Here is a 27,047-nt window from a genome sequence, read left to right as displayed (position 1 = left end):
AATGTACTATTTTTGGTAGCGTCTGAAATTCCTTATATTTCTTATCCTTAGGTGGAGCAGACCGGTGTGGTGGCTCCGACTCCAGAGGAACGACACGTAGCCAACATGCAGATCAATGGCTACGAGAACCCCACCTACAAATACTTCGAGGTCAAGGAGTAAATCCACCTCGACTCTCCCAAAGCAGTTGACAGCCGTCGAAGCAAATCGGTTTTACGGAAAATAATTGGAAGTGGAAGGTAAAAGAGCTCCATCATCGTACAGGTTAAGAAAATCAGGTTCTGTGTTCCGATCTGTGACAGCGGCTGTCAATAGCATCTTCCCTGCCAGGCCCATCTTAACCCTGCAACGGTCATGTTAGTCCCGGCCGCTTCTAGTCCTGATGTGAAGGCTAGTCTAATTTATTCTTTGCATAGCTCCACGGAAAACACAATCGAATATCAGATAGCATACATAATAGAATTATAAACGGAATAAAAAAAGCTTTCAACATATATAACCAATCAATCTTGGCCATATCCGAATCCTCGTAGAGCCATGCTGAGAAAAGAAATTGACTATTTCTAAACCGTAAATGATGTGTGTTACACAATCCTTAGTAGGGGCTGTATACAGTTTGTTTCCATTTACAAAATATTTATAATATCTATGTCAGCGCATGTACTACAGACGTGCCTGGAGGGGAATCTCTGCGTTTGTTACAAATTTAATTTAAAAAGCTTGTGTGATTAGTCTTTAATGATACGTGTGCGTAATTCGCTATCAAAACGTATTGTATTTATTTTGTTATTTTTTTTGCACCAAAAGTAATTATTATGTTTATTTAATAAGGGTTTAGATCTAAGTTTTTCGTCTAGTGTTTTAGGGTACATAAGTGTCACCGTAGAAGAATTTTTTAAATTAAGTTTTTTCGAGACCGCTACTCCAGTAATAATAACCGATGTTTTCGTTCGTGTATTATTCGTAATTCATCTTACAATCAGATAATTAACACGGTTTCTCGATCTAAGTTTAACGCATCATTCAGCTTTGCTTGTGTAGTACTAAATACATAGGTAATTATTACTCGGAGGAGTGGAATGAACGTCCATGGTACGCTGTGTATATAGGCTCCGCGTACAAATTTATACATTTATTAACTAACCCCTAATGCCGGCTTTCGTTTCCTTTAATAACTTAGGTAGATCTAAACGTGAATTTTATGTAATAAATGCGAAAATATATTTTAATAATTATTGTGTACTTAGTCAGGGCAAAGCCGACGCAGGCGAACGTCCCCCAAAATCTATTCCAATTTTCACTTAAAACATTCCAATGTCTCTAATAAATTTGTACGTGCGAAGTTAATTATGCGTTTTTATTATTGTTTCCGGCTTAAATTTCTATTAGTCCACCTTCGTTCGCCTGCGGGATTATATGCAGTTCTCGTTCGGATACGCCGTGTACTCAATAGGTGTTTCGGAGTTTCGACTCGTTTATGGTCATTGCCGGTAGCGTAATAATCATGAAGTGACGTCATTATCTAGTCATGGCCGCGGCGTTCGATCGGGGATGATATTACGACACCTTTTGGGTACGCGATCTCGGCAGAACCTTTAAGCTTAGTGAGTGTATGTACGATTACTATATAAGTAGATGTACAAAAATTAATACATTATATAGATGTTTTAGCGTCAGATACATAGATATAAAAGCAAATATTATTATATATCGCATTCGTCCGTATGAAGTAAGCGCTTGCGCTCGTGTCTAATTCCACGTACCACAATTAATGTTACGTCGTAGTTAAGATGTAACTCTGCCTCAGTATTATATACATTTAAGCTTATATGTTACATAAGCTAATTTATATACATACACTATATAATATTTCTATTTATTTCCGGGCGTAGTGACGTTAATACAAATTGAAGTCATATCAGTCACGGCGTTGTCTATTGTTCCTTTTTTGGTACGAATTTGAAGTTTGTCAGCTTCATTACCCGGACAACAGATGGCGATGGTGTAATCGTAACAAGAAAGGCGTAATCAAACGTCAGCCCGTAGCTTATCATACAGCATTTAAATAAGAAACTCACTATATTTGTAAGTTTATTCCACATCAAATATCCACTCTGTATTTTTAATATCAATAATAACAAGCCGACCATTTATTTTTTTAACAAAACTTTTGCTCAAAATCAGCTATCTCACGTCGGTATAGAAGATAATGAACTTTTGATTGATCTTGATGTAATATTAATCCACTTATCGATGTTTGAAGATTTAATAACCTAATTTCTGTACTTTTCCCGGTCACTATTGTCATGTACTTAAATTATAATTATTAATCATTGTATAATAATTGTTTGAATTTTTTTGTTTTCCTTCTGCTGCATTTATTGTGAGTTCGAAGTTCAAATTGAATCAATAAATAGACATTTAAAAATATTGGTCTTGTTATTGGCGTCGGACGCTACATGTTTCGTCTAATATCCTCATTTTCTCATTCCCGAGTAAAAATGAAATTATAATTTTTTTGATAAAAAAAAAATTTCAAGTCTATCGCCGAACCGCCGCTGCACGGTGTCCGCACCACAACGGTGAACCGCCGCCGCACCACCGCCATTTGGCGGAAAATTCCGCCGCACGCTTCGAAAGAAATCTCCCAGCACCGCCGCACCACAGCTGAAGCGTAGCCGAACGTTTCGAATTTTTTATTTTAGATCGCCGCACCACAGCTGAAGCACCGCTGCACACTAATTAAAAAAAAGGCTAATTTATAATATATTAATAATTAATTTTATAACGTTCTCTACTAATATACTGATTGTCAAGACAAAATAATGAAAAAATTGATAAAATTAATTCGTTGGTAATTAAAATTTTGCAAGCACTTAAATTAATAAACACTGGACGTAAAAAACGTTTACATTCATACACACACATATGTATGTATATGAGAATGATATTTCACTGCTGTAGTGCAGCGGTGGTGCGGCGGTAGAGCAGCGAACCCACTTTTACGTAAGCAGTCGCGGCTATGGTGCGGCGGTGCCACGGTGACCATAAAAAAATTCAAATCGTCACAGTCATAGTGCGGCGGCGCTTCGCGGCGATTAAAATGCCGTGCGGCGGTGTTTCGGCGGTGATTCGGCTAAATTCTGTTTTTACTCGGGTTAACACAGTTTCTTTTACATTTAACAATAAATAACAATAATGGCATTATTGTTAAGAGCCAATTCAAGCATCAGTTTTGTTAAAACGGGGCCTATTTTTGTAACTCTCAAAAGTATCTACCATAGTTACACAACTATTACATCTGTCTAACGTTGCACACTTTCATTGAGAATAATAAAAATATTCAATTGGCCAAGTCACTGCGAACACTTTGAACTAAGCTACGAATAAATATTTATTTATATTAATATTTATTTATTCGTAGGAACTAAGTAATTTTTTTATTATTTTATCTTAAAATTTCTCAATCAATTTTTTATTATCTTATTTTATCCTTTTTTTTTATATCTCTCCGAAATAGGAAGCCTTCGTTAGACTAGCAGGACCTGTTTTGAATGCGGTAGTTAGAAGAGAGTAAATGGAAAATAGTATTTTTCTAAGTACCGTAAATAGCCAGTCACTGTCTCTTAGACTATTTGGATTGCGTTCTGCCCTCGCTGACTACTTCACTTGATTAACCCACAGACACAGCCCACTCAGAGTTCCTCACCGAATCTTCTCAGTGGGCCTCGTTTCCGATCCGGTGTTGGATTCTGCGAAGCACTGCTGTTGCTAGGGCCTGTGTTAGCAACATCTCCGGTTCGAGCCTCGAGAGCTCACCTACACGCTAGGGTAACGCTGATATAGCCTCTCAAGGCTATCAGCATACATACGAAAAAAAAACTTTCCATGAGGTCGGTTTCGATGCCGTATCTATAGGTACTATACTACTAACTACAAGCTAGAACACCTACTTATAGATGGTGCGTATGTTTCAGTTTTCGATGATAGTTTCAAATAATTATAAACGAATTTGATTTACAGTTCGGTCTTACTGGTTACTAAAGTTAACAAACTTCACGTTCAGCCAATATAGCTTAGATGTATGACCGAACTCACGGCTTACTTTTTGTTAAGTGGTTACGGACAGTAATGGATTTAGACCAGTGACATTAGATACCCTGGACTGGGGTAGAAAATTACCATAAGGTACTAACACAAGACTTGTTGTTTCGAACTGTGATTGACACATATTCATTATATTCAAATCACATTCAAAATACTCTTTAATTTGTTTATATTTAGTCTGAAATACATATCTAGGGTTTTCTTTGTATCTTTGTTCTTGTCTGTTTGTTTAATAATAGCATCTTTAGTTCTGTTAGCCTATTCTACTTGGAGCTTCGACTTATCTTATCTTTCCTATCTATATCTATCTGTCTCTCTATATCTATCACGATAACAGGCAGTTGGCACAATATAAAAAAAAAATCACAAACAACACCTTATTCGTTCATCTTTACGAAATCTCAAAAGTATTACAAACATAAATATCGAAAATAATTACACGAAAATAACAAAGGCATTATCAAACTATAGAATTAGTTTTAATTGAGTTTTAAATCATTTTCAAAAATCACACTAATTAATTGTCATGTTAGATTTAGAAACTATTCTATACAATGTTCAGAAACGCTCTGTATACTTATATTATTAGGGAGCAACCCTCCCAAGCGGCGCACCCTACTTTGAGGATCAATTATTGAGAGGGTCGAATGCAAATGCTTCACATTACGTTGTATTATACACCATTCTTTATAGTGTGATACTATTAGATTCCATAAATTTTGACAATATCCCGTAAACAAATTTCGTACTAATAAATACATTATTTGCATTATTAATGATTCATTTCCACACATTTAAATCCTACGTTGTAGTATCGGGTGTTGGAATTAGCTCAAATTGTAATCGAGTCACGAGGGTAGATTTCTGCATGGGTCTAGAATGAATTGACTTAAAAACTTATTCAACCTGAATTGAAAATCTCCTCCTTTTTGTTTAAAGACAATTGATAATAGGAATATCCGTTTTTTTCCATGTCTATTCTAGTAACCTCGAGGGGCTATTCTAGATTTGGAGTTAGTAGGTGAGCTCACGAGGCTCAAACCGGGAGTGTTGCTAACACTGGCCCTAGCAAGAGCAGTGCTTCGCGGAATCTATCACCGGATCGGAAACGCGACCCACTGAGAAGATCCTGGCAGAAACTCAGTAGGCTGTGTCTATGGGGGAATATCCGTTGGACAGATAGTGAGACACACTTATTACATAATGTTTATGTCTTTTTTATTTTAAAAAGTATAATAAAATTGTTGACTCTAAAACAATTGAACGTAGTAAACACTCCGATTTATAAGGTTAGATTAAAAATTAATATTAATCTAATACTCTATGTCATATCTCTATTCAAACGTTCTGAGGACCTTAGAGGATTCTTAACGGTAGGCAGCGGCTTGGCTCTGCCTCTTGCATTAGTGACGTCCATGGGCGACGGTAACCACACATGCTCGTCTTCCTACAAGGGCAATAAAAAAAAAGACTAACCACTGCATTTACGATTAATAACGTCAATTCATAGTTCTCGAATAAAATTAATTTTAATTCAAAGTTATTGATTTTTTTTCAATGGTTTCAGATTACAGATTTCTATCATTTAAAAAATTTAAAATAGCGACATCTTTTTGCTTTGCTGTGCAATGTTTGTTGGTTTCAAATTGAACACCTCAAATTAGTCATTACTAGATCGCTAGATGTCGCTGTTTTAGAATTTATTTTTCTGATCCGGTTAATAGATGGCGTTAGGTCGACAAAACGCCTGAACGTCCCATCCCATTAATTTGCAATTAACATATTCATAGTGCCACGCGGTCAATCATCTCTAAACATTGTTCGTACTGGCACTAATTCATAGTTAACCGCGACGTTATTTTCTGTAGGCGTGCGAGCGATAGAAAATGTCCGTAATAAACGAAAGTAATCTCTTTGGGTTGTTACTGTGCGTTTCCCGTATTCTAAACAAAGAGAAATATTCAACATGCCGAGTACCTACTCGCACTCAAGTATACTTATTTCAGTTGTGTATTAATTAATACGTTTTGTTTTCGTAATATGATTATTATGAATAGAAGTATTACTGAATTTGATGTGTAGATGCGATCTGTGATAAAATACTTATCCTCGATACTTTAAATATTCATTTACAATTTGGTTCTATTGAAATTACGGTGTCATGATATTAATCAAATAACTAGACTATTCATTCTAATATAGAACAAGTAGCTGGTTTAGTTTACGAATGCCTTTTAACGCAATGCATTTTTCATAGTTTTATATAGACAAAAAGAATAAAAGGTTACAATCTATTGAGCGGCATGATATAACTAAATAGAAAACACATGAGCTGTAGAGTGATTAGGCAACTGTAGTATGAGCGATACGATTGCGTATTACATACGTATGCATATCGATAAATAGATAACGTAAAACCTAAACCGATAGATAAAAGTCGAATGTGTTCTGATTGAAAATTACACTTAAGAACTATTTTCGTACGACAATATGTGCAATCAGTTTTTAATGCAATGCGTTGGTATTGATTAACTTAATCAATCAATTATATAATGATATTGGGTACTTCAGAATGAATTAACAATAAAATGCTTGACTGCGTTTTATGTTATATGTTTAATAAGAAAACAACATTTAAAGCCCTTAATCTAATAAAATTAAAATTTTAAACAAACTGATCTTTTACTGAATCACAGACTTCACTTAATGACACAAAGGGAAAAATCCTTTTCAAAAATTAATGAGTTTTAAATAATAAAGGGTTTTTTCTTTACACGTATCTACTAGGTATATTCATTTCGAGGCATAATGCGTTGATAACGACCTTGACCCTTCGATGACTAAAATATTTTAGTCCGCTTAGATAGCTATCATGGGAATTAAAACACAGCATTCTGGTGGTAGGACCACTTGTGAGACCACCGCCCTGCCTATTTCTGCCGTGAAGCAGTAATGCGTTTCGGTTTGAAGGGTGGGGCAGCCGTTGTAACTATACTGAGACTTTAGAACTTGTATCTCAAGGTGGGTGGCGCGTCTACGTTGTAGATGTCTACGGGCTCCAGTAACCACTTAACACCAGGTGGGCTGTGAGCTCGTCCACTCATCTAAGCAATAAAAAATAAATAAATAAAACATTCAAATTAACCACTTACATTTGTTTTGGCGAACAAATAATCCGTTCTTGTTTTAAAGGCGTATCTCTGTTAAAAATATTTATTCGTATTTCGGTATTTAGTATTTATTTAATTCACTAGAGATATCAACTTAATATCTCAATGCATTAGGGATACCGGCTGTCATTAAACAAGCAGTTGGCGCGTTTATCTATGCTAATAAAAATAGCTTTTAACTAACGCGTGTTGCGATCAAACCTCGCTCAGACATGTGTGTACTATCAACAGAATATTCATGTGTACGTAACTTTACTTATCGTTCACTATAAGCCGAAACTAATGGATCACGGTGAAGCCATAATTTAACTGGTAAGACGTCTCGTGATGCCTGCACGGGCTAGCACGACCGCCCTGCCCAATTCTGCCGCAAAGCAGTAACGTATTCTGTTTGAAGGGTTTCGCTGCTGTTGTAGAATAGAGACTTAAAACTCACGTCACAAGGTGGGTGACGGTATTAACGTTTTGATGTCCATGGGTTCAACCGTCTAAGCTATAAAGAATGGTATGGAATTTTTTTGCCATCCGTTGTATATGGGAGTTTGCGTGTTGATGGTAAGTGATTACTGTTGTTTACGGATGCAAGTCATGCCAGAGTACAGTTGAGAAATTGCCATGTATCCGAGAAAGGTTCTATCGACGGATGATATTTTAAAGAACTCTTTTTTTATTCACACAGTTAATATAATTCAATGAGTACATATTTATAATTATAATTTAGTTCGAAAATAATTAACGCATATTAGAAGTATATGAGACGTGAAAAGCGTTTGTAAATGTAATTTGGGTTTTTGAGCACTTTATAATGTGAATAATGCATGGAATGTGTGTATAAGAATATGCCGGTTTTAATGGCAACGTTTCGCTCATGGATGATTACTAACGCGTCCCCAGATGATTGATACAAATTTATAGCTTTAAATGTTATGGGATAATAGCAAAATACATTAATTTAAAAATTATAGATGATATTTAAAGAAAGCGGTTTATTTTTAATCTCACACTCGCATACCTTCAATCTGGTTTTACTGGTGGTAGGACCTCTGAGTCCGAACGGGTAGGTACCACCGCCCCGCCTATTTCTGCCGTGAAGCAGTAATGCGTTTCGGTTTGAAGGGTGGGGTAGCCGTTGTGACAATACTGAGACCTTAGAACTATATCTCAAGGTGTGTGGCGCATTTACGTTATAGATGTCTATGGGCTCCATTAACCACTTAACACCAGGTGGGCTGTGAGCTCGTCCACACATCTGAGCAATAAAAAAATATCCAACGAAATTATTTTATATATTTCAATTATTAAAAAGGCACAGTTTACATTAAAGAAATGTATTATCGCAGTTTCATTTCTTTGTGTGTGGATGCATTGCTTTATATTTAGTAGTATTATAGTATTTTAGTACATATTTAAAAAATTATAGATGATATTTAAAGAAAGCGGTTTATTTTTAATCTACACTCGCATACCTTCAATCCAACAAAATTGTTTTATACTAGAGGTCCCGCAGTAGTCGAAATTTGACTATAATTAATTGGAATTGTAAGTTTGTACACTATTATGATTGTATTTTATACTTATATAATCACAAATTTCGCCAAGGCTACACTATAAAAAATATTAACAAAGACAAACCATATTCTATTCTCAATTTGAGAACAGACGTCAAGAACAAAAGTTTGACAATAAATAGTATGCATGCGTGTGTGCGTCAAATACATGGTATGTAGTGTGTGTAATGTTTTCTTTATTGATTTAATGTATCTTTTATGCATTGTTTTAAAAAAATATTAGCATTGTGCACTTCTTCTCTGTATTCTCTATAAGTGTGGAAAATTTCATTCTCCTCCGTCGGCGCAATTTTCGTAAAAAGGGATACAAAGTTTTTGCTTCACGTATTAATATATAGATATTTCAATTATTAAAAAGGCACAGTTTACATTAAAGAAATGTATTATTACAGTTTCATTTCTTTGTGTGTGGATGCATTGCTTTATATTTAGCCGCTGTTTTCATTTTAAGAACGTTTGCTTATAAACACCGTGACCCAGTTAGCATAGAGAGAATATTCACACCACAACCACTTTTGTACTATCATCATCATATTATGTTTTTTTTTTTCTTTTTATTTGTATCTAGATTTGGTGTAATCTTTTTACAGGGTGTGTGTTAGTCGATGTTTGGCTTCGTTTTAGGTCAAAGGCGTTTGGTATTTGAGTTTTTATGTTAACATATACCTAAGTATAGTTTACGGATCAAAACAATAAATTTTATTTATAGTGTGTGTGTGTGTCTTTGACGGCCATTAAAAATTAACATTAAGAGGAATGGTTACAATTAGACAAATAAATTAAATTGATTAATAACAATGTAGCATAATGATGATAATTATACATATTTAAATATGCTATTTAAATAATTATATTAACAATGTTTTGAAGTCGTCGTGGCCTAAAGGATAAGACGTCTGGTGTATTCGTATTGAGCGATGCACCGGTGTTCGAATCCCAGGCGGGTGCTAATTTTTGTAATGAATTACGTACTCAACAAATGTTCACGATTGACTTCCACGGCGAAGGAATAACATCGTATAATAAAAATCAAACCCGCGAAATTATAATTTGCGTAATTAGTGGTGGTACGATCTCTTGTGAGCCCGCGCGAGTAGGTACCACCATCCTGCCTATTTCTGCCGTGTAGCAGTAATGCGTTTCAGTTTGAAGGGTGGGGCAGCCGTTGTAATTATACTTGAGACCTTAGAACTTATATCTCAAGGCGGGTGGCGCATTTACGTCGTAGATGTCTATGGGCTCCATTAACCACTGACCAGGTGGGCTGTGAGCTCGTCCATTCATCTGAGCAATAAATAAATAAATAAAACACGCAGTTTTTTTGCTTTGTATTTGTGTGTGCTTGTTCCTATGTAACGGAATCTTGGAACGTCATTAGCGCCGACTTTATGATTTCGATTTACTTGATAATTTGCGCACGCACCAAGGACTGATGACAGTAGTATAATTTTATAGCGTCGCTCTAATACTCGTATTGTGTACCGTACGTATCAACAGGATAAAACCATAATATGAAATTAATACGATATATTATTACTATACCTTTAAACGAGCAATTCGTGTATATATATAATCTGAATCTCGGAAACGGCTCCAATGATGTTCATAAAATTTAGTACACAGAGGATTTCGGGGGCGATAAATCGATCTAGCTACGATTTATTTTCAGAAAGGTTGCTTTATTCGTGTTTTCAATAATCAACTTTTCCCGACATCTATTGGCGAATAATAATACTACTTTTCTTAATTGAGGGCAACTAACCGCTTTAAAGAACAACAAGATGGCGTTATCAAAAAAAAACCATCATCATCTAGTTGTTATTTAAGCGTATATTTTTATTAGTTTTTAATCTAAATACATATTTCTGTTCAAATGATACTATATAATCCGTATTCGCAAAAAGGTTTCGTATAAAAAAAGAGACCACCACTTGAACTAATTTTAGTGATTATATCTATAAATTTTCTATTTGTAAATTGTTGTCACAATAAAAACATTTTACAATGATTTTAAAGTATTGTTACGGTTCAATCTTGTGGTTATTATTTTCGTTTCATTATTTCATAACGATTCGAATTCTTTAAAATTTGCCTGATGACGGAAGATTAAACTCTTATACGTCAAAATCTGAACAATGTTGTAACTACCGTCAAATATATGCTAAACAGTAAAAACAATTTTGATTAACTATACAACTCACGAAAACCGAAAATAATATTAGCTTTTTTACTTTTATCCTTTGGGACTCTTTCCAGAACAGGTGAGCGAGAAAGGGCTCAGTCAGAAGGGTTGGCCTTACTCTCAAAGCATGACTGCTTCACTACAAACACAGAAGCAGATTGACGACCTGTGAGATTGACGGTCTAGCCTTTACTTATTAATAATTACACAATCAAATTCCTTCACCGTGGAAATATAATTAAATATAATGATTTTATAACGACAGATAAGCGACAGATAAGCAGTGAGCGTCAGTTATAATCATTTTATAAAAGAAACTCACTGGTGTTACCGTCGTTCGATTGTTATGTTTCTATATTGATACCTGTAGGTGAATGGATTCTTTTTTTTTTTTATGCTTAGATGGGTGGACGAGCTCACAGCCCACCTGGTGTTAAGTGGTTACTGGAGCCCATAGACATCTACAACGTAAATGCGCCACCCACCTTGAGATATAAGTTCTAAGGTTTCAAGTATAGCTACAACGGCTGCCCCACCCTTCAAACCGAAACGCATTAATGCTTCACAGCAGAAATAGGCAAGGTGATGGTAACTACCCGTGCGGACTCACAAGAGGTCCTACCACCAGTTGTGCGAGTAGTTATTCTTTTTCTCAGTCGTTCCTTATTTGTTGAAAATTCTGTAGTCTTTTAACTGTGTCTCTATCTGTTCCGTTATCTATCCTCTATCCTTTACTTCTATTTGCATTGCTAGTTATTAAGTTTTTTTTTTTAAACTACACAATTTGATTATTTTGTCTACGTTTCTGATAAAATACGTATGGAGTCACGGCCAGTCATTCTGTAACCTGTCATATACGAAGAAAACAAAAGTCACCTTTGAAGTTGAACGTCTTTTGTTGTTTTTTTTTTTGGTGGTGCTCTTGACGTAAGTGTAGACGTGTCCATCAATTGCGAGATAATATTATAATAAGTTTTAGCACAACGATGTCGCATTTACCCGTTGACATACTGAGTATTCACTAAGCCGCGTATTCATTAAACGTTTATTATTATTATTCATTAAATGCGTTTCAGTATGAAGGGTGGGGCAGCTGTTGTAACTATACTGAGACCTTAGAACTCCTATCTCAAGGTGGGTGGCGGCATTTACGTTAAAGATGTCTATGGGCTGTGAGCTCGTCCGCCCATATAAGCAATAAAAAAAAAAACAAACATGTTTATTTTGTTCTGTGGTTCGATACTCCCACCAAATACACCCCGAACGTTTTATTCCTCACGTCTGTTATTGTATTTCAGGAAAACTGAAACCATATTACGAAATTATCTATTGGAAACGCGGCCAGTTGTGATGCTTCTTTCATTGGTATTGACATTGTTATTTTACGTTTCTCAGTATCAATAAAATTAATAAACGCATTTAATGGAAATGTAACACAACATCGTTCGACAATATAAAATCTTATTACCCGCAAATCCACGTCTTTAAAAAAACTTGGATGATATTCATTGCGTGCTGTACCCGCATACAGGGTACAATCAACTACTAATGCGTTTTTTAGGGAAGGTAGGATTGCTGGTGTCACGGAGGCCTTTGCAGTTTTCCCAGGATAGGTGGTTGAGGACGGGCTCAACCAGGAGGGATAGTAATGCGATCCGATACGATCGTACGTTCAAACAACTCCATTTAAAGTCCAACCCGTACACTAAGTCTGAAAGTAATGAAGTCAATTAGTTTTAAAGTCGTCGTGGCCTAAAGGATAAGACGTCCGGTGCATTCGTGTTGAGCGATGCACCGGTGTTCGAATCCCGCAGGCGGGTAAATACCAATTTTTCTAATGAAATAGGTACTTAACAAATGCTCACGATTGACTTCCACGGTGAAGGAATAACATCGTGTAATAAAAATCAAACCCGTCAAATAATGATTTGCGTAATTACTGGTGGTAGGACCTCTTGTGAGTCCGCACGCGTAGGTAATACCACCCTGCCCATTTCAGCCGTGAAGCAGTAACGTTATTAAGAATTCGATTAACGGATAGTCTTATGGATAGATATCCAGGTTCGTGACCAGACCCGGTATTTTAATGTCACCCAAAAGCTTGTTTTTTAACAATTTATCGATGACTTAACAATTAATATCTTTTTTTTGCATAAATTGAACAAGCTCGTGGCCTAGGTGCTTCTAAATAGCTCCCGCAGTCTTTAATGGGCTCAATCACTTATTTTTAGACATGAGATCGAGGTCTTGATTATAATAATGACCATCACAGGATTTCCCCACACACATAACTCACTGAGTTTCTCGCCGGACTTCTCAGCCGGTCGCAACTCCGACCTGGTGGTAGATTCTGCGAAGCACTGCCCTTACTAGGGCTGGTTATAAATTCTCTTAAATCGAGCCCGTTAGCTCACCTGTCCGCGCAAAACTGGACTAGTCCCTTAGGCGCCCAGCAAATAGGTAATGAATAAACAGTATTTCGGTAATACCGGTGCGCGCTCACAATAAAATATTCGACAACTAATACTCAATAAAAACCACTGAAACGTTATATACATATAAAACAAACGGGTACCTCACAGATCAACGCCTCAAGGTATGCGAATACTAATGACACCTCATTAATATTCATTTATACGAACTTACTTTATGTGCTTGCACACAAACTATGATAAAACTAACGATGCGAAGTGTGAAGTGATTTAGATTTGAAGATAAAGTTTTTTTTGTTGCTTGCTTGGGTGGACGAGCTCGCGGTCCATCCGGTGTTATGTGGTTATTGGAACCCATTGACGTCAACGTATGCAGCTTTTAGACATGAGTTCTAAGTTCTATAGAACAACGGTTGCCCCACCTTTTCCAAACGAAATGTTATACAGTGCCTGCATTAATTACGCAAATAATAAATGTTTTGGGTTAGTTTTTTATTACACGATCATATTTTTGCACCGTGTAAGACAGTTGCTAAGCACGTATTTCATTAGAAAAATTGTTACCTGCCTGCGGGATTCGAACAAAGGTACAGCCGCATCACTCTATCAAATGCACCGGGCGTCTTATCTTTTACACCACGATGACTTCGATTATTCACAATAGTGCCAATATACACACGCGTTTTTTTTTATTGCTTAGATGGGTGGACGAGCTCACAGCCCACCTGGTGTTAAGTGGTTACTGGAGCCCATAGACATCCACAACGTAAATGCGCCACCCACCTTGAGATATAAGTTCTGAGGTCTCAAGTATAGTTACATCGGCTGCCCCACCCTTCAAACCGAAATGCATTACTGCTTCAAGGCAGAAATAAGCAGGGCGGTGGTACCTACCCACGCGGACTCACAAGAGTTCCTACCACCAGTAATAACGCAAATTATAATTGCGGGTTTGATTTTTATTACACGATGTTATTCCTTCACCGTGGAAGTCAATCGTGAACATTTGTTAAGTACATATATAATTAGAAAAATTGGTACCCGCCTGCGAGATTCGAACACCGGTGCATCGCTCAACACGAATGCACCGGACGTTTTATCCTTTAGGCCACGAGCGACGACTTCAAATTGTAATTTATATAATCAAATGAGTTCTCAACCCAGCTTGCGTTATGATATCACTAGAGCCCTTATAAGCAATAGCGAAGTTTGAATTTAATTGGAGTTGCACGTCTTGTGTGCCAATAACAGAATCACGTTTTTGGACGGCTCAAAACTTGGTTAATTATAGGTCGCCTTCATTTATCGTCTATGCTTTGAATGTTAGGTCTTAAACCTAATCTTGATATAGAGCTGTGTCTTTAAGCTAAGTACAATTAATTGACCGCAAATTATTATTCACAGTCTGTTAGTATATCGTTTAGTACAAAATGGGTCGTGAAGCTGTCTGTATACCCAACTAGCACTCAATGAGTTTCTCGTAGATTCAGATCCGGTGGTAGGTTCAGTGAAATAATTCCCTTGCTAGGACGAGAAGAGAGAAGAGATGCTAAGAAATTATTTCAGGGTGGGCCTCGTCAACCAGCTCACCACTCAGAGCGAAATCATAGTACGTCCTCTAGGTTACAGGTAGCTAGAAATAAAATTGCCAACAGTGTCGGTAATGACCACATTTAAACGGTGCCGTCATAAATTCTTGTGATTTAAATTTGAAGATTATTTGCCTGTTCCCAAAATCTAAAGCCACGTTTTTGTCTGCACTATGTTTTTTTTTGTTTCCTACCTAGCTGAGAGCCTTAAGAGGCTATTTCAGCGTAACCTTAACTAGTAGGTGAGCTCACGGGGCTCAAACCTGACGTCGTTGCTAACACGAACCTAGCAAGAGCCGTGCTTCGCAGACTCTACTACCGGATCGGAAACGCGACCCCTTGAGAAGATCAGGCGAGAAACTCAGCGGGCTAGATGGGTGGACGAGCTCACAGCCCACCTGGTGTTAAGTGGTTACTGGAGCCCATAGACATCTACAACGTGAACGCGCCATCCACCTTGAGATATAAGTTCTAAGATCTCAAGTATAGTTACAACGGCTGCCCCACCCTTCAAACCGAAATGCATTACTGCTTCACGGCAGAAATAGGCAGGGCGGTGGTACCTACCCGCGCGGACTCACAAGAGGTCCTACTACCAGTAATTACGCAAATTATAATTTTGCGGGTTTCATTTTTGTTACACGATGTTATTCCTTCACCGTGGAAATCAATCGTGAACATTTGTTGAGTACGTATTTCATTAGAAAAATTGTTACCCGCCTGAGATTCGAACACCGGTGCATCGCTCAACACGAATGCACCGGACGTCTTATCCGTTAGGCCACGACGACTTCTAATGATTGACTCTAATCCGGAATCTAACCTGAGTCCCGGTACATTGTTTAAGATCACTAACCAAATAATAAAGGATAAAGTATGAAATTGCCGTTTTATTGTAATAGGTACTTCGAATTGATACAGAACCTCTATGGTTTGAGATTATTGAGTGAAACTTTTATTCAAACGGTACCTATGGGATTCTTCTTTTAAAAAATGTGCTACATTCGATTATGAACTTTCAGTTGTTTTTTTTTTATTCAGCTTACAAGACAAGAAATATGAATACTTCGAATATTCGAGTGATTTTTGAATACGAGTTCCAACGCGGAACTAACGCTGCAGAAACAGCTCGCTATATCAATGTTGCGTTTGGAGAGGGGACTGCTAATGAACGCACCTTGCGATATTTGGTTTAAACGCTTTCGTGATGGAAATTTTGATTTGAAGAACGTACCACGTGGAAGACCGCCCACACATGTGAATAACAATGAATTGAAAGTGATGGTGGAAGCCGATCCGATCCAAACTACCCAGGAATTAACGTCATGGTTTAACGTTACCTTACCAACAATATTGACTTATTTGCATCAAATCAATAAAATACAAAAATATTAAAAATGAATGCTGCATGATTTAACTGATCTGCAGAAAGAAACGCGTGTTGAAACTTCTGTTGCCTTGTTGAATCGATACAGAAATGAAGCAAAGCTTACCAATAAAAAACTAATGGTAAGTGTTTGGTGGTCTCAGCATGGTGTTATTCACTATAGCTTTCTCCGTTCTGGTCAATCAATAACGGTAGATGTCTACTGTGCCGAACCCCGAACAATGATAGCAAAACTTGCAGTGAAACAGCTCCGACTCATGAATCGATCTTCACCATTATTGCTTCATGATAACTCGAGACCTCATACAGCACAAGAAACCGCTTTAACTCTACAGGAACTGCAATTAGAAACCATTCGTCACCCTCCGTATTCGCCAGACCTTGCGCCAGTGGACTACTATTTTTTTCGTGATTTGAACAATTTTCTACGTGATAAAAAGTTTTCTTCCTAGGAGGCAGTACAAAATGCTTTCACAGAGTTTGTAGAATCTAGATCACCAGAGTTCTATCGCAAAGGCTTAAATGACCTTCCTATTAGATGGCAGCAATGTACAGATAATAATGGTAGATATTTTGATAAATAAATATGTTAAATGAAAAAAAAAAACAATTTCAATTTTTCAGTACAAATCGGCCATTTTATACTTTAACCCCTAATATAAAAAAAATGAAAAAAATAGAAAGATTATAATTAATAGTAAAATTAAAGAGCGGACGGTTAGCGTGGTATGAACATGAGATGCGTAGACAAGAGATACATGTGACTAGGAGATGTATGGAAATGGTAGTGCAAGGTAGAGGGGGAAGAGGTCGACCGAAGAAGACATGGATAGAATGTGTGAATGATCATATGAGGGAGAGAGGAGTGAGTGATAAGTTAGAGAAATAAAGAAGAAGAAGTAAATAGAAAGATATTCACTTAATGAATCTTTAAGTTAAGTTTTGAATGTGTACCGTGTTTCGATGTAAATATTACCAAAGCATATATTCGATCTGTTCTCGAAAATGAAGACAAACGGTAGTGCTGGTGATTCCTAATACAAAGTACTGAAATAATTACTGACCAAAATGTATATTTTACTATGTTCTTCGTATTACACGCAATGGAACACAACTGAACATTAACTGACGCGCGGGGTGAACGGCCTCGAGGAAACGCGGTCGCGGCGGCTTCACGCTACATTGCGGGCTCACAAAACATACTAAAGAGAATCAAAATATTTTTTTAATCGATTGGAATGTCCTCTCTCGTACTTGGATTGCTCTATGCCTATCACTTTCTTGGAAGTTCCAACGGACAATGTCGAAATTCAAGCGCATAAAGGACGTGCGATGTATCGATACTAATTAGATAGAGAGTCTTATCGAGAGAGTTATTGTAGTGATGGGACACACACACAAATACTGGATTTACAATAAAACTAAAAACTAGCGTTGAAATAAATGTGTTTCTAAATTGCTGAATGTAACAGAATTTAAATTCGGCACATTGTATCAATTGAATTTTGTTTCACATCGGTAGTACCTACATTATATTCTATTAAGAGACAAAATAGATAAATTTTCCTAAATTACTATGATTTTTAATATGATACTAAAGGTCGAACTTCAAGTAAATTTTATCAACCAGTATATTAATTAATGTGGTCCATATCGCTATTAACAAGGCCAGCCGCTAAAGGTGTCGACCTCATACGAAAGCAACATGTAGTTACATACTCTAGTTTAAAAATCAATCGCGTATAAAAATACTGGTGTTAGAGCGATTTTTGAGTACGCATGTCTCTTTATCACTTGCCCGTTCTTGGCGCGAAGCTAACCTACCCTCTTAATGGACGATTAAGAGGGTAGGTTAGCCCTTATTAACAGTACTGTAACTAAACTGAGACCTTAGAACTCATATCTCAAGGCGGGTGGCGGCATTTACGTTATAGATGTCTATGGGCTTCGGTACCACTTAACACTAGGTGGGCTGTGAGCTCGTCCACCCATCTATGCAATAAAAATCCAATGCAAGCGTTGGTGGTCTAATTGATAAGAGGTTCGCTGCACTCGTATCGGGCAATGCGGCTAGACCGATGCTATTATTATCTGGTACTGATAGTGAGTAAAATAAGCAATTGGCACTTTTTTGTTGTTGTTTATTACTTAGATGGGTGGACGAGCTCACAGCCCATCTGGTTAAGTGGTTACTGAAGCCTATAAACATCTAAAACGTAAATATGCCACCCATCTTGAGATATAAGTTCTAAGGTCTAAATATAGTTACAACGGCTACCCCACCCTTCAAACCAAAACGCATTACTACTTCACGGCACAAATAGGCGAGGTGGTGCTACCTACCCGTGCGGACTCACAAGAGGTCTTACCACCAGTAAAATTTTAGGTAGGTACGTTTTTTGTCAGCAATTTTTTTTTTATTGCCTTTGTTGGCAGACGAGCATACAGCCCACCATCAGGTGAGTGTTTACCGTTGCCCATGGACGTCAGCAATGTCAGGGACAGAGCCAGCCCATTGCCTACCGCTATGTACTCTCCAAGTCAAGTTTTTTCATAAAAAATATACATATTTGGAAACAGTGTTTTCCAATTTTTACAAGATAAAATGTCAGCTGCAAAACAAATGAGAATAAACAATAATTTAAATGAATTTAAATGTTTTGTTCTCAGAGATTATGTTCAAATTCCACTAAGCGGACATTATTTTGCATTGATATCCAAACACACACATACACATTGATACAAATGCATCTTCTAGCTATAGAGCTATTTATGTACGTGAGTGTTAAGCCAGTTCCCTATCTACTAAGCAACTGCTGTCGAAGTTGATTTAATCACATCCGAATTTAGTGCACTAAATTCAGACATGCTAACTGATTTATAGTGGAAGTGACAATGCTGACTGTCTAATTAGTCTACCCAGTGCTCTAAGTGTCTACTGTTTAGATGTTTTAGTCTTTTAACTGTCTTCAAAAAAGAAGGAGCTTTTTAATTCGACTTTTTTTTGTGAACCGATTATGAAGTCTTTTTTTTATTTCTAAGCAGACATCAAACGGACAGATCTTGGATAAAATTTAATAAGAATACATATGTGCATGTGCTTCAAATGTGTTATTTTTTTTGTTATCCTTATTTAAGCATACATAATTGATGTAGAGAACATCGATGATATTCTAATTTTATTAAATGTTGTCGTTAGATAGGTATTAAACCAGTTTTTTTTTTTATAATTTTGTATTTTTCGTTAAACCATTCATTCGATGCGTAAAATCGACTTCCCGTTTGAAGTGTGCTGTGGCAAATTTAATGTCATTTTCCGTAATAAGCGGTGCACGTTTTCGGAAAATACCAATTTATCTTTATATTAACACTCCGTATCTATGTACTTATCGATCGAGTGTCTGTTGAATTTGATGTTAATATTAAGATTGCATGAGACGCGCATATTACGCGATACAAACATTAAATAACGCTCTGAAAATTTGTTGTAAATATGTTATTTGTTGTAGTTTGTATTTTGAATCCGAAACTTTCGGTAATTGAATAATTTTAATCACCTACCGCCCAAACGTTCATGAAAACGCATATTCATTTACTGAATTAGTACAAATACTTGTGTGATTTAATTAGATGATATTTTGTGACTAGTCTAACGACATCGCGTTCCATTGACAGATTTCTATGTAACTAGAGGTCCCGCAGTAGTCGAAATTCGACTATAATTAATTGGAATTGTAAGTTTGCACACTATTATGATTGTATTTTATACTTCTATAATCACAAATTTCGCCAAGACTACAGTATAAAAAATATTAACAATGACAAACAATATTTAATCTATTCTCAATTTGACAACAGACGTCAAGAACAAAAGTTTGACAATAAATAGTATGCATGCGTGTGTGCGTCAAACACATGGTATGTAGTGTGTGTAATGTTTTCTTTATTGATTTAATGTTTCTTTCATGCATTGTTTTTAAAAAATATTAGCATTGTGCACTTCTTCTCTATATTCTCTATAAGTGTGGAAAATGTCATACTCCTCCGTCCGCGGAATTTTCGTAAAAAGGGATACAAGGTTTTGGCTTCACGTATATAGATTGCACGCATGAACGAAAACTTTAGTTGTACATATTATTATTTTTCGAACATGATTTTGAATGAATATTTAAAAAAAAATCTAATATTTAAAAAAAAAAAAGACATGCCCGCTGAGTTTCTTGCCAGTTCTTCTCAGGACGGAGGCTAGTTTTTGTGAATTGGCGGTAGTTCTTTTTGACGTTCAACAAGTATGTACTTTCATTTATGTTTAATAAAAAAAATTTGATTTGATTTGATGTTTTTGCAACAAAAATTACCTGTTCTGTCCCTTTTGGAAGCGGTTTTAAAACCTATGTGAGAGAGAGAGGCACATGTTTATCAATCGTAAAATAGAAGATGGCAGGCAGCGGCTTGGCTCTGCATCTGGCATTGCTGAAGTCCATGGGCGACGGTAACCAGGTGGGCCGTATGCTCGTCTGCCTACAAGGGCAAGAAAAAAAAAAGATGGTAGCAATAAAAGTGAGATAAAAAGCTTAAAATTGGTCTCTTAGTATTTAGTGAATAAGAACATTCAAGTAATTTTGAATAATTATCCTTAAAACTGATACATAAAAGTCGTCAAATATAAATATATTTCGTTATAAATTACTATAAATGTCTATTATATATATATATATATATATATATATATATAACGAAATATATATATATATATATATATGACTAAAATTCTAACCACGCAGTTAACAAGAAACATAGTTTGTTTATTTATCTTTTTGCTTTAATTTGAAACTCAATTGCTGGTACCGGATACGCTCCCACAAGGCATCCTACTACAGTATAATAATTTTTCAAAAGAAATTTATGTTTGTTGATAAAACGTCAACTGAAAACTTTGAATACAGTTGAGAATGATTGAAACATACACCAAGGCACTGAAGGGATTCAATCAATACGATGCGAGTGTAAAATTAATATTAAAATTACAATTTGTAATGTTAAACTATGTGAGTACGGTGGCGAGTTGAACGGGTATTAATTATGGGCATCGTCATCCGAGCCTTTTCCCAATTAGCGTTGGGAATACGTAATTCAGAATATTATGACTCAGAAGTTATGTGTAATGTATTTTGTGATGTAACGCGATGAAGTCGTTTAGTAATTTAGATCATTTATGTTATCACTAGAAATATGCTTTTTTGTTTTACCTATTCTAGTGACTTTAAATAGTCATACTAAATTCACCGAGCAAGTAGATGAGCTCACGGGGTTCATTTGACGAATTTGCTAACACTAGACCTAGCAGGAGTAGTGCTTCTTAGATTCTACCACCAGATCGGAAACGCGACCCACTGAGAAGATCCGGCGAGAAACTCAGTGGGCTGTGTTTATGGGTTAATTTGTTCGTCGAGCCCTTCGTCGCAAGCGACGGGTTCGACGAAGACGGTGACCGGTGCTTGAAGTACCTAAAAGCACCGTTGGTGGATCGGGAGGATCCGAGATGACGTGTTTTGGGCGACGTCGACTGCTTTCCATTCTGTCCGCAGGGTCGGGAATGGGCTCGAGAGACAACAACGGAGCGTTTTTAGCAAGGTATCGTGGTGGGACGATGTTGTTTACGATTCTTATCTTGCACGTGTTGTTTTCGATGAATGCTTGCACGTGTTGTTTGTCGTCCCATCTTTATTAGTCATGAACTAATGGTTTATAAAAACACGCGCTGACTTATATATAAAAATGAATTGCTGTTCGTTAGTCTCGCTAAAACTCGAGAACGGCCGGACCGATTTGGCTAATTTTAGTCTTGAATGATTTGTGGAAGTCAAAAAAATAGAGAAAAGTCAGAAAAATAACAATTATGTTTTACCTTTTTTTTAAGTGTATTTTATACAAAAACTTAGGTCTTTTATTTATCGATTGAGGCATTACGAAGTCTGCCGGGTCAGCTAGTATTTCATAAATAAAAAGTTCTTAATTTTAAGAATTTTTAGACGTGTGTGCAGGACATCTATCGAGTCCGCTAATACTACCTATAATCATAAAGTAAATCGCCATATGTCGGTTGACTGGTGACTTACTTGTTGCAAGTTATGTCACCTGTCAAAAATAACTTGCTAACGGCCCCTGTCCACGCGATAGGAAATGACCGAATTGACCGAAATGCTGACATGTGTTTAACTGTTTTAAACGTGAAAGTTTTTGTATTGCCAGAACCTTCCATCAATGAATCCCATACAGCACTTGTCTGGGATATTCCTTCGTTTTCCACATTTTCCTCTACGGAACAGAAGTTTGGATACAAACAGAAACTTTGAGTCAAAGAGTAGATTTGAGATGTGGGTGTATAGGTTCATGTTAGAAGCATCGTCTCAAGACAAGGCCCTAAATGAGGATGAATTGTGATGTTTCAATAAGAAATTGAAAGTCATCAACATAATAAAGAATGGAAGTATCTATGTTCTATTAGGTACACTTATTTTTCTATTGCTTAGATGGGTGGACGAGCTCACAGCCCACCTGGTGTTAAATAGTCACTGGAGCCCATGGACATCTACAACGTAAATGCGCCACCCACCTTGTGATATAAGTTCTAAGGTCTCAGTATAGTTACAACGGCTACCCCACCCTTCAAACCGAAACGCATTGCTGCTTCACGGCAGAAATAGGCGGGGTGGTGGTACCTACCCATGCGGACTCACAAGAGGTCCTACCACCAGTAAGATCAGTTAGAGCAATATACAAGTAAAAAGGGGATTCAGGAGAAATAAATAGAAATAAAAGCTTCAAGAACGTACGAACGTAACTGTTTTTTTGTCCTTTTTACTACCAAGGGTAAACGAGCTCACAGCCCACTTGATGATAAAAGTTTATCGAAGCCAATAGAAATCACGACGAAATCTTAGCCGTATTGCTCTGCGGATGTACTAAGCATAAAATTCGACATCATGACCCTCAAATCGAGGTGTACTTTGGGCTCATTAGACAATCTTAAATGCCCTCACCCTCCTGTTGAAACTGTAAAGGCCTCTGTGCCACCAGTAATACTTCAATCCAAGAAAAAAAAAGAACTATCTTAAATCTTTTTTATTAGAATTTGGTATTAGACGATATAGCGATGTACCATATTATTCGACCCGTCATAATTATCTGCGCCATTGATATTGTGTGCTCTGCGACTATGCACTTCGTTTGAAGGGATTTTTAGGTAGTTACTTGACTGCGCCCTTGGTATTGCTGACGCTCATGACGTAATCACTCACCATCATTAGGCGTGTTAGTCTATAAATTTTATAAAAAAAAGTACATGTCTATTCTATTGGCTCCGGCAATAATTTGCCCGTACACGACGGAATAAAACATCAGGTAGAACGTAAACTATCGCTACTTTTAAATAAATAAATAACTTTACATAAAAAATTAACATATTATGTATCCATTTAATAAACAAATACATGACAAACTTTGAAGATTTCATGTGAATTTTTAAATAGTAACTGCGCACCTAAAGTGAGTGAGAAATTTGGTAGACCGCCAAATGTTAGTTCTAATTATTACGAAACAAATGTCTCTATACCAAATTTTAAAATTTACCTTGAACTTTTGAATTTATTTTAGTAAAAAAAACAAGCTTTACATTCACCTGAATGTAGGTAGGTGGCTACGACTATTCGTCGTATTTCAATAGTTTGTTTTTTAAACGAAAGTTCAACGACCTCATACCTAGTTTATATTATTATCTTATTTTGTGGGTATCGGAGAGATACATTCAACACGTAAAACCCCCTCCTGGCTGAGCCTTTGCTCGCCCACTTGTCCTGGTGAAACTGGAAAAGCCTTCGGGCCATCAGTAATCTTTCAATAATAATTAAAAAAAAACACGTAATTCTTCGCATACCGAATATCTTTCACACAGATATAATACCTCCGAGCGGATCTGGGATATAGTGTTGCAGTAGTCCGATTTTTTAACCACTAAGCCATCTGAATGTGGCATTTAGTTCATATAATGAAATTGATCTAGCAAAATTGCGTTATCACTACAGATGAGCTATTGTGGACTCTGGTCGGTACTGTCATTTAATTTTTACCGCGAATAAATTCCGCTGAGCCCTAAATGTAAAGTCTTAAAACCGTTAATGAGACAAAAATAAGCAGAAGTTCAGAAGTTAATTCGGTGTCATAAGCTTTAACGATAATCTATACTAATATATAAATTTAAAGTGGTTTTTACGGATGTTCCGTTATAACTACTGAACCATGCATCCGATTGACTTGAAATTTGGTATCCATGTAGAAGATACATGTACTTAATGGATAGGCTAATATTTATATGAGTGTTGGACTCCCTAATAATAATGACAATAAATAATAAGGTTAAAACAATTTTTACTGAATTATCGAAGGTGTTATTTACGTTACAAAAATATGGTTTCGCACTCAATGACAGTTACTAAATACCAAAAAAATATTCAGATATAATTCTTATTCCTCCATCGCCTTAGCTCCGAGGTGAATGCACTCTTTTGAATAAAACGAATGTCTTTGAAACTGTAGATATTGCAAACAAATCAAAGACCTCCTCAGATTTGTTCTAGATTAAAAGCGCTTAGAACTAAATTATTTTGCCATTCGGATATTTGAACTGTAATGTGTTTATGAATTTTTTTAAAATGCACTAATTGGGTGTGGGAGTTCACGGCCCGCTTGGTGACAAGTGGTCACTCGAGTCCATGGACATCACCGCGTGCGGCCAGATGCTTTAAGAGGTGAGCTCGAAGTCGGTAGTATCACGAATCTTTCTTTCAAAAACTGTAAGCGTGACGGATTCGTGGTAGAAATAAGCACGACGGTTGATCCTATCCGTGCAGACTTACAATACATCTTAGCACTAACGGTTACGAATATTTCAAAAATTTCCTAGTTTTATTTTTTTATTTTACGATGCATTCCTACCGTCCCGTCTTGATATTTTATTTCCTAGAAAATTCGTTACACGACTGCGGGATTTAAGTCCCGGCATATTTACATCAATCGATACAAGTAAACCGACCGGATAACTAAGAAAACTGAAACCTGAAATACTAAAACTAAAACCTAAAATTATAATTTGCGTAATTACTGGTGGTAGGACCACTTGTGAGTCCGCGCGGATAGGTACCACCGCCCTGCCTATTTCTGTCGTGAAGCAGTAATGCGTTTCGGTTTGAAGGGTGGGGCAGCCGTTGTAACTATACTGAGACCTTAGAACTTGTATCTCAAGGTAGGTGGCGCGTCTACGTTGTAGATGTCTATGGGCTCCAGTAACCACTTAACACCAGGTGGGCTGTGAGCTCGTCCACCCATCTAAGCAATAAAAAAAAAACTTACCTGACCCTTGAAATACTTAATATAATACGTAATTATCTATGTTAACTATCTAATTGATATATAAGGTAAAGGAACTCTGAAAGTGGCACCTGTGACAGAGAAGCTGAGAAGTGTGCGTTTGGAATGGTATGGACATGTGATGAGACGAAATGAAAATGAGATTGGCAAGAAAGTGTTAACTATGAATGTGGAAGGATATAGAGGAAGAGGTAGACCTAAGAAGAAATGGGTGGATTGCGTGAAAGACGATATGGGTAAGAGGGGAGTGATCGAAGAAAGTGTATATGATAGAAGAGTATGGAAGGAGAAAAGATGTTGCGCCGGCCCCGGGTGACTGGGAGTAGAGCAGGATAATGATGACGATGAACTATCTAATTGATACATTAACGCAGAGCCTAAGTAGCTTGGGCTACAAATTTGGCAGTTGAAGGCTTTTATGGTACAAGCATTCACTAAAGGAAAGGATTTTTAAATATTTCACCCCTAAAGATGCGATACCTTATCGACTTTTTATATTTTAAAATCGAAATTCTACACGTCAGCTAGATATAAATAATAATTATATGAAATAAATAATAAATAACTAGAGACAAGTTACATACGTTCATTCGGCTTCAATCCAGGATTCCCTGTACTATGGCCATCACAAACAGACGTACATTCTTATTTACAATTTATATATCTAGTCCAGCCATAAGTTCTCTTACAAATGAAAATTCATTGTTTTTAATTATTTAATTAATTAATATTATTAAAATTTATACCTACATATTTATTAAAGTCTCAGGAAAAAATAAAAAAATATTCTATTCGAAATGGCCACCTTTGGCTTTGATATAGACCTTTAATCTGTTTGGCCACGATTCTATGCATTTACGCACTGTACTGTTTTCAAGGGAGTTGTTTTCTTGCTCCAAAGAGTTTTTGAGAGACTCTATGTCAACGTGTCGTTTATAGCAGGTCATGTCCTCTAAAACTGACCATAATTTGAAGTCTAAAAGGTTGAGGTCTGGGCTAGATCAGGGCCAGTCTTCAACTCTTATAGAGTCCGGAACGTCGGTTTTAAGCCAGGCTTGGATAGTTCGTGCCTTGTGACCAGGTGCAGAATCAATCAAATGGAGAAAGATGTTGTTTTAAGTATTTTACTTGAGAGTTTGCAAATTTTAAATGCGCACTACATCTTAATATACTTTAATTCTCTCTG

At 36.6% G+C, this 27,047-nt stretch overlaps 1 protein-coding gene across 3 annotated transcripts in view; it reads left to right on the top strand.

Annotated features, from left to right (window-relative positions):
* The window catches only part of Appl (amyloid-beta-like protein), a 135,402-nt gene extending 132,974 nt beyond the window's left edge, over positions 1-2,428 (top strand). For all 3 annotated transcript variants that reach the window (XM_028178789.2, XM_028179572.2, XM_028178024.2), the window contains exon 17: positions 52-2,428. In XM_028178789.2, the coding sequence (XP_028034590.2) occupies positions 52-162 (111 nt within the window). In that variant the 3' untranslated portion in view covers positions 163-2,428. The remainder of the gene's footprint in view (positions 1-51) is intronic.
* The last annotated feature ends 24,619 nt before the right edge of the window (positions 2,429-27,047 follow it).

The sequence above is a fragment of the Bombyx mandarina genome, chromosome 18 (assembly GCF_030267445.1).
Source record: "Bombyx mandarina strain Sakado chromosome 18, ASM3026744v2".
Taxonomy (NCBI): Eukaryota; Metazoa; Arthropoda; class Insecta; order Lepidoptera; family Bombycidae; genus Bombyx; species Bombyx mandarina.
The sequence above is the reverse complement of the archived record's forward strand: the minus strand, read 5'-3'. Positions and strand labels throughout refer to the sequence as shown.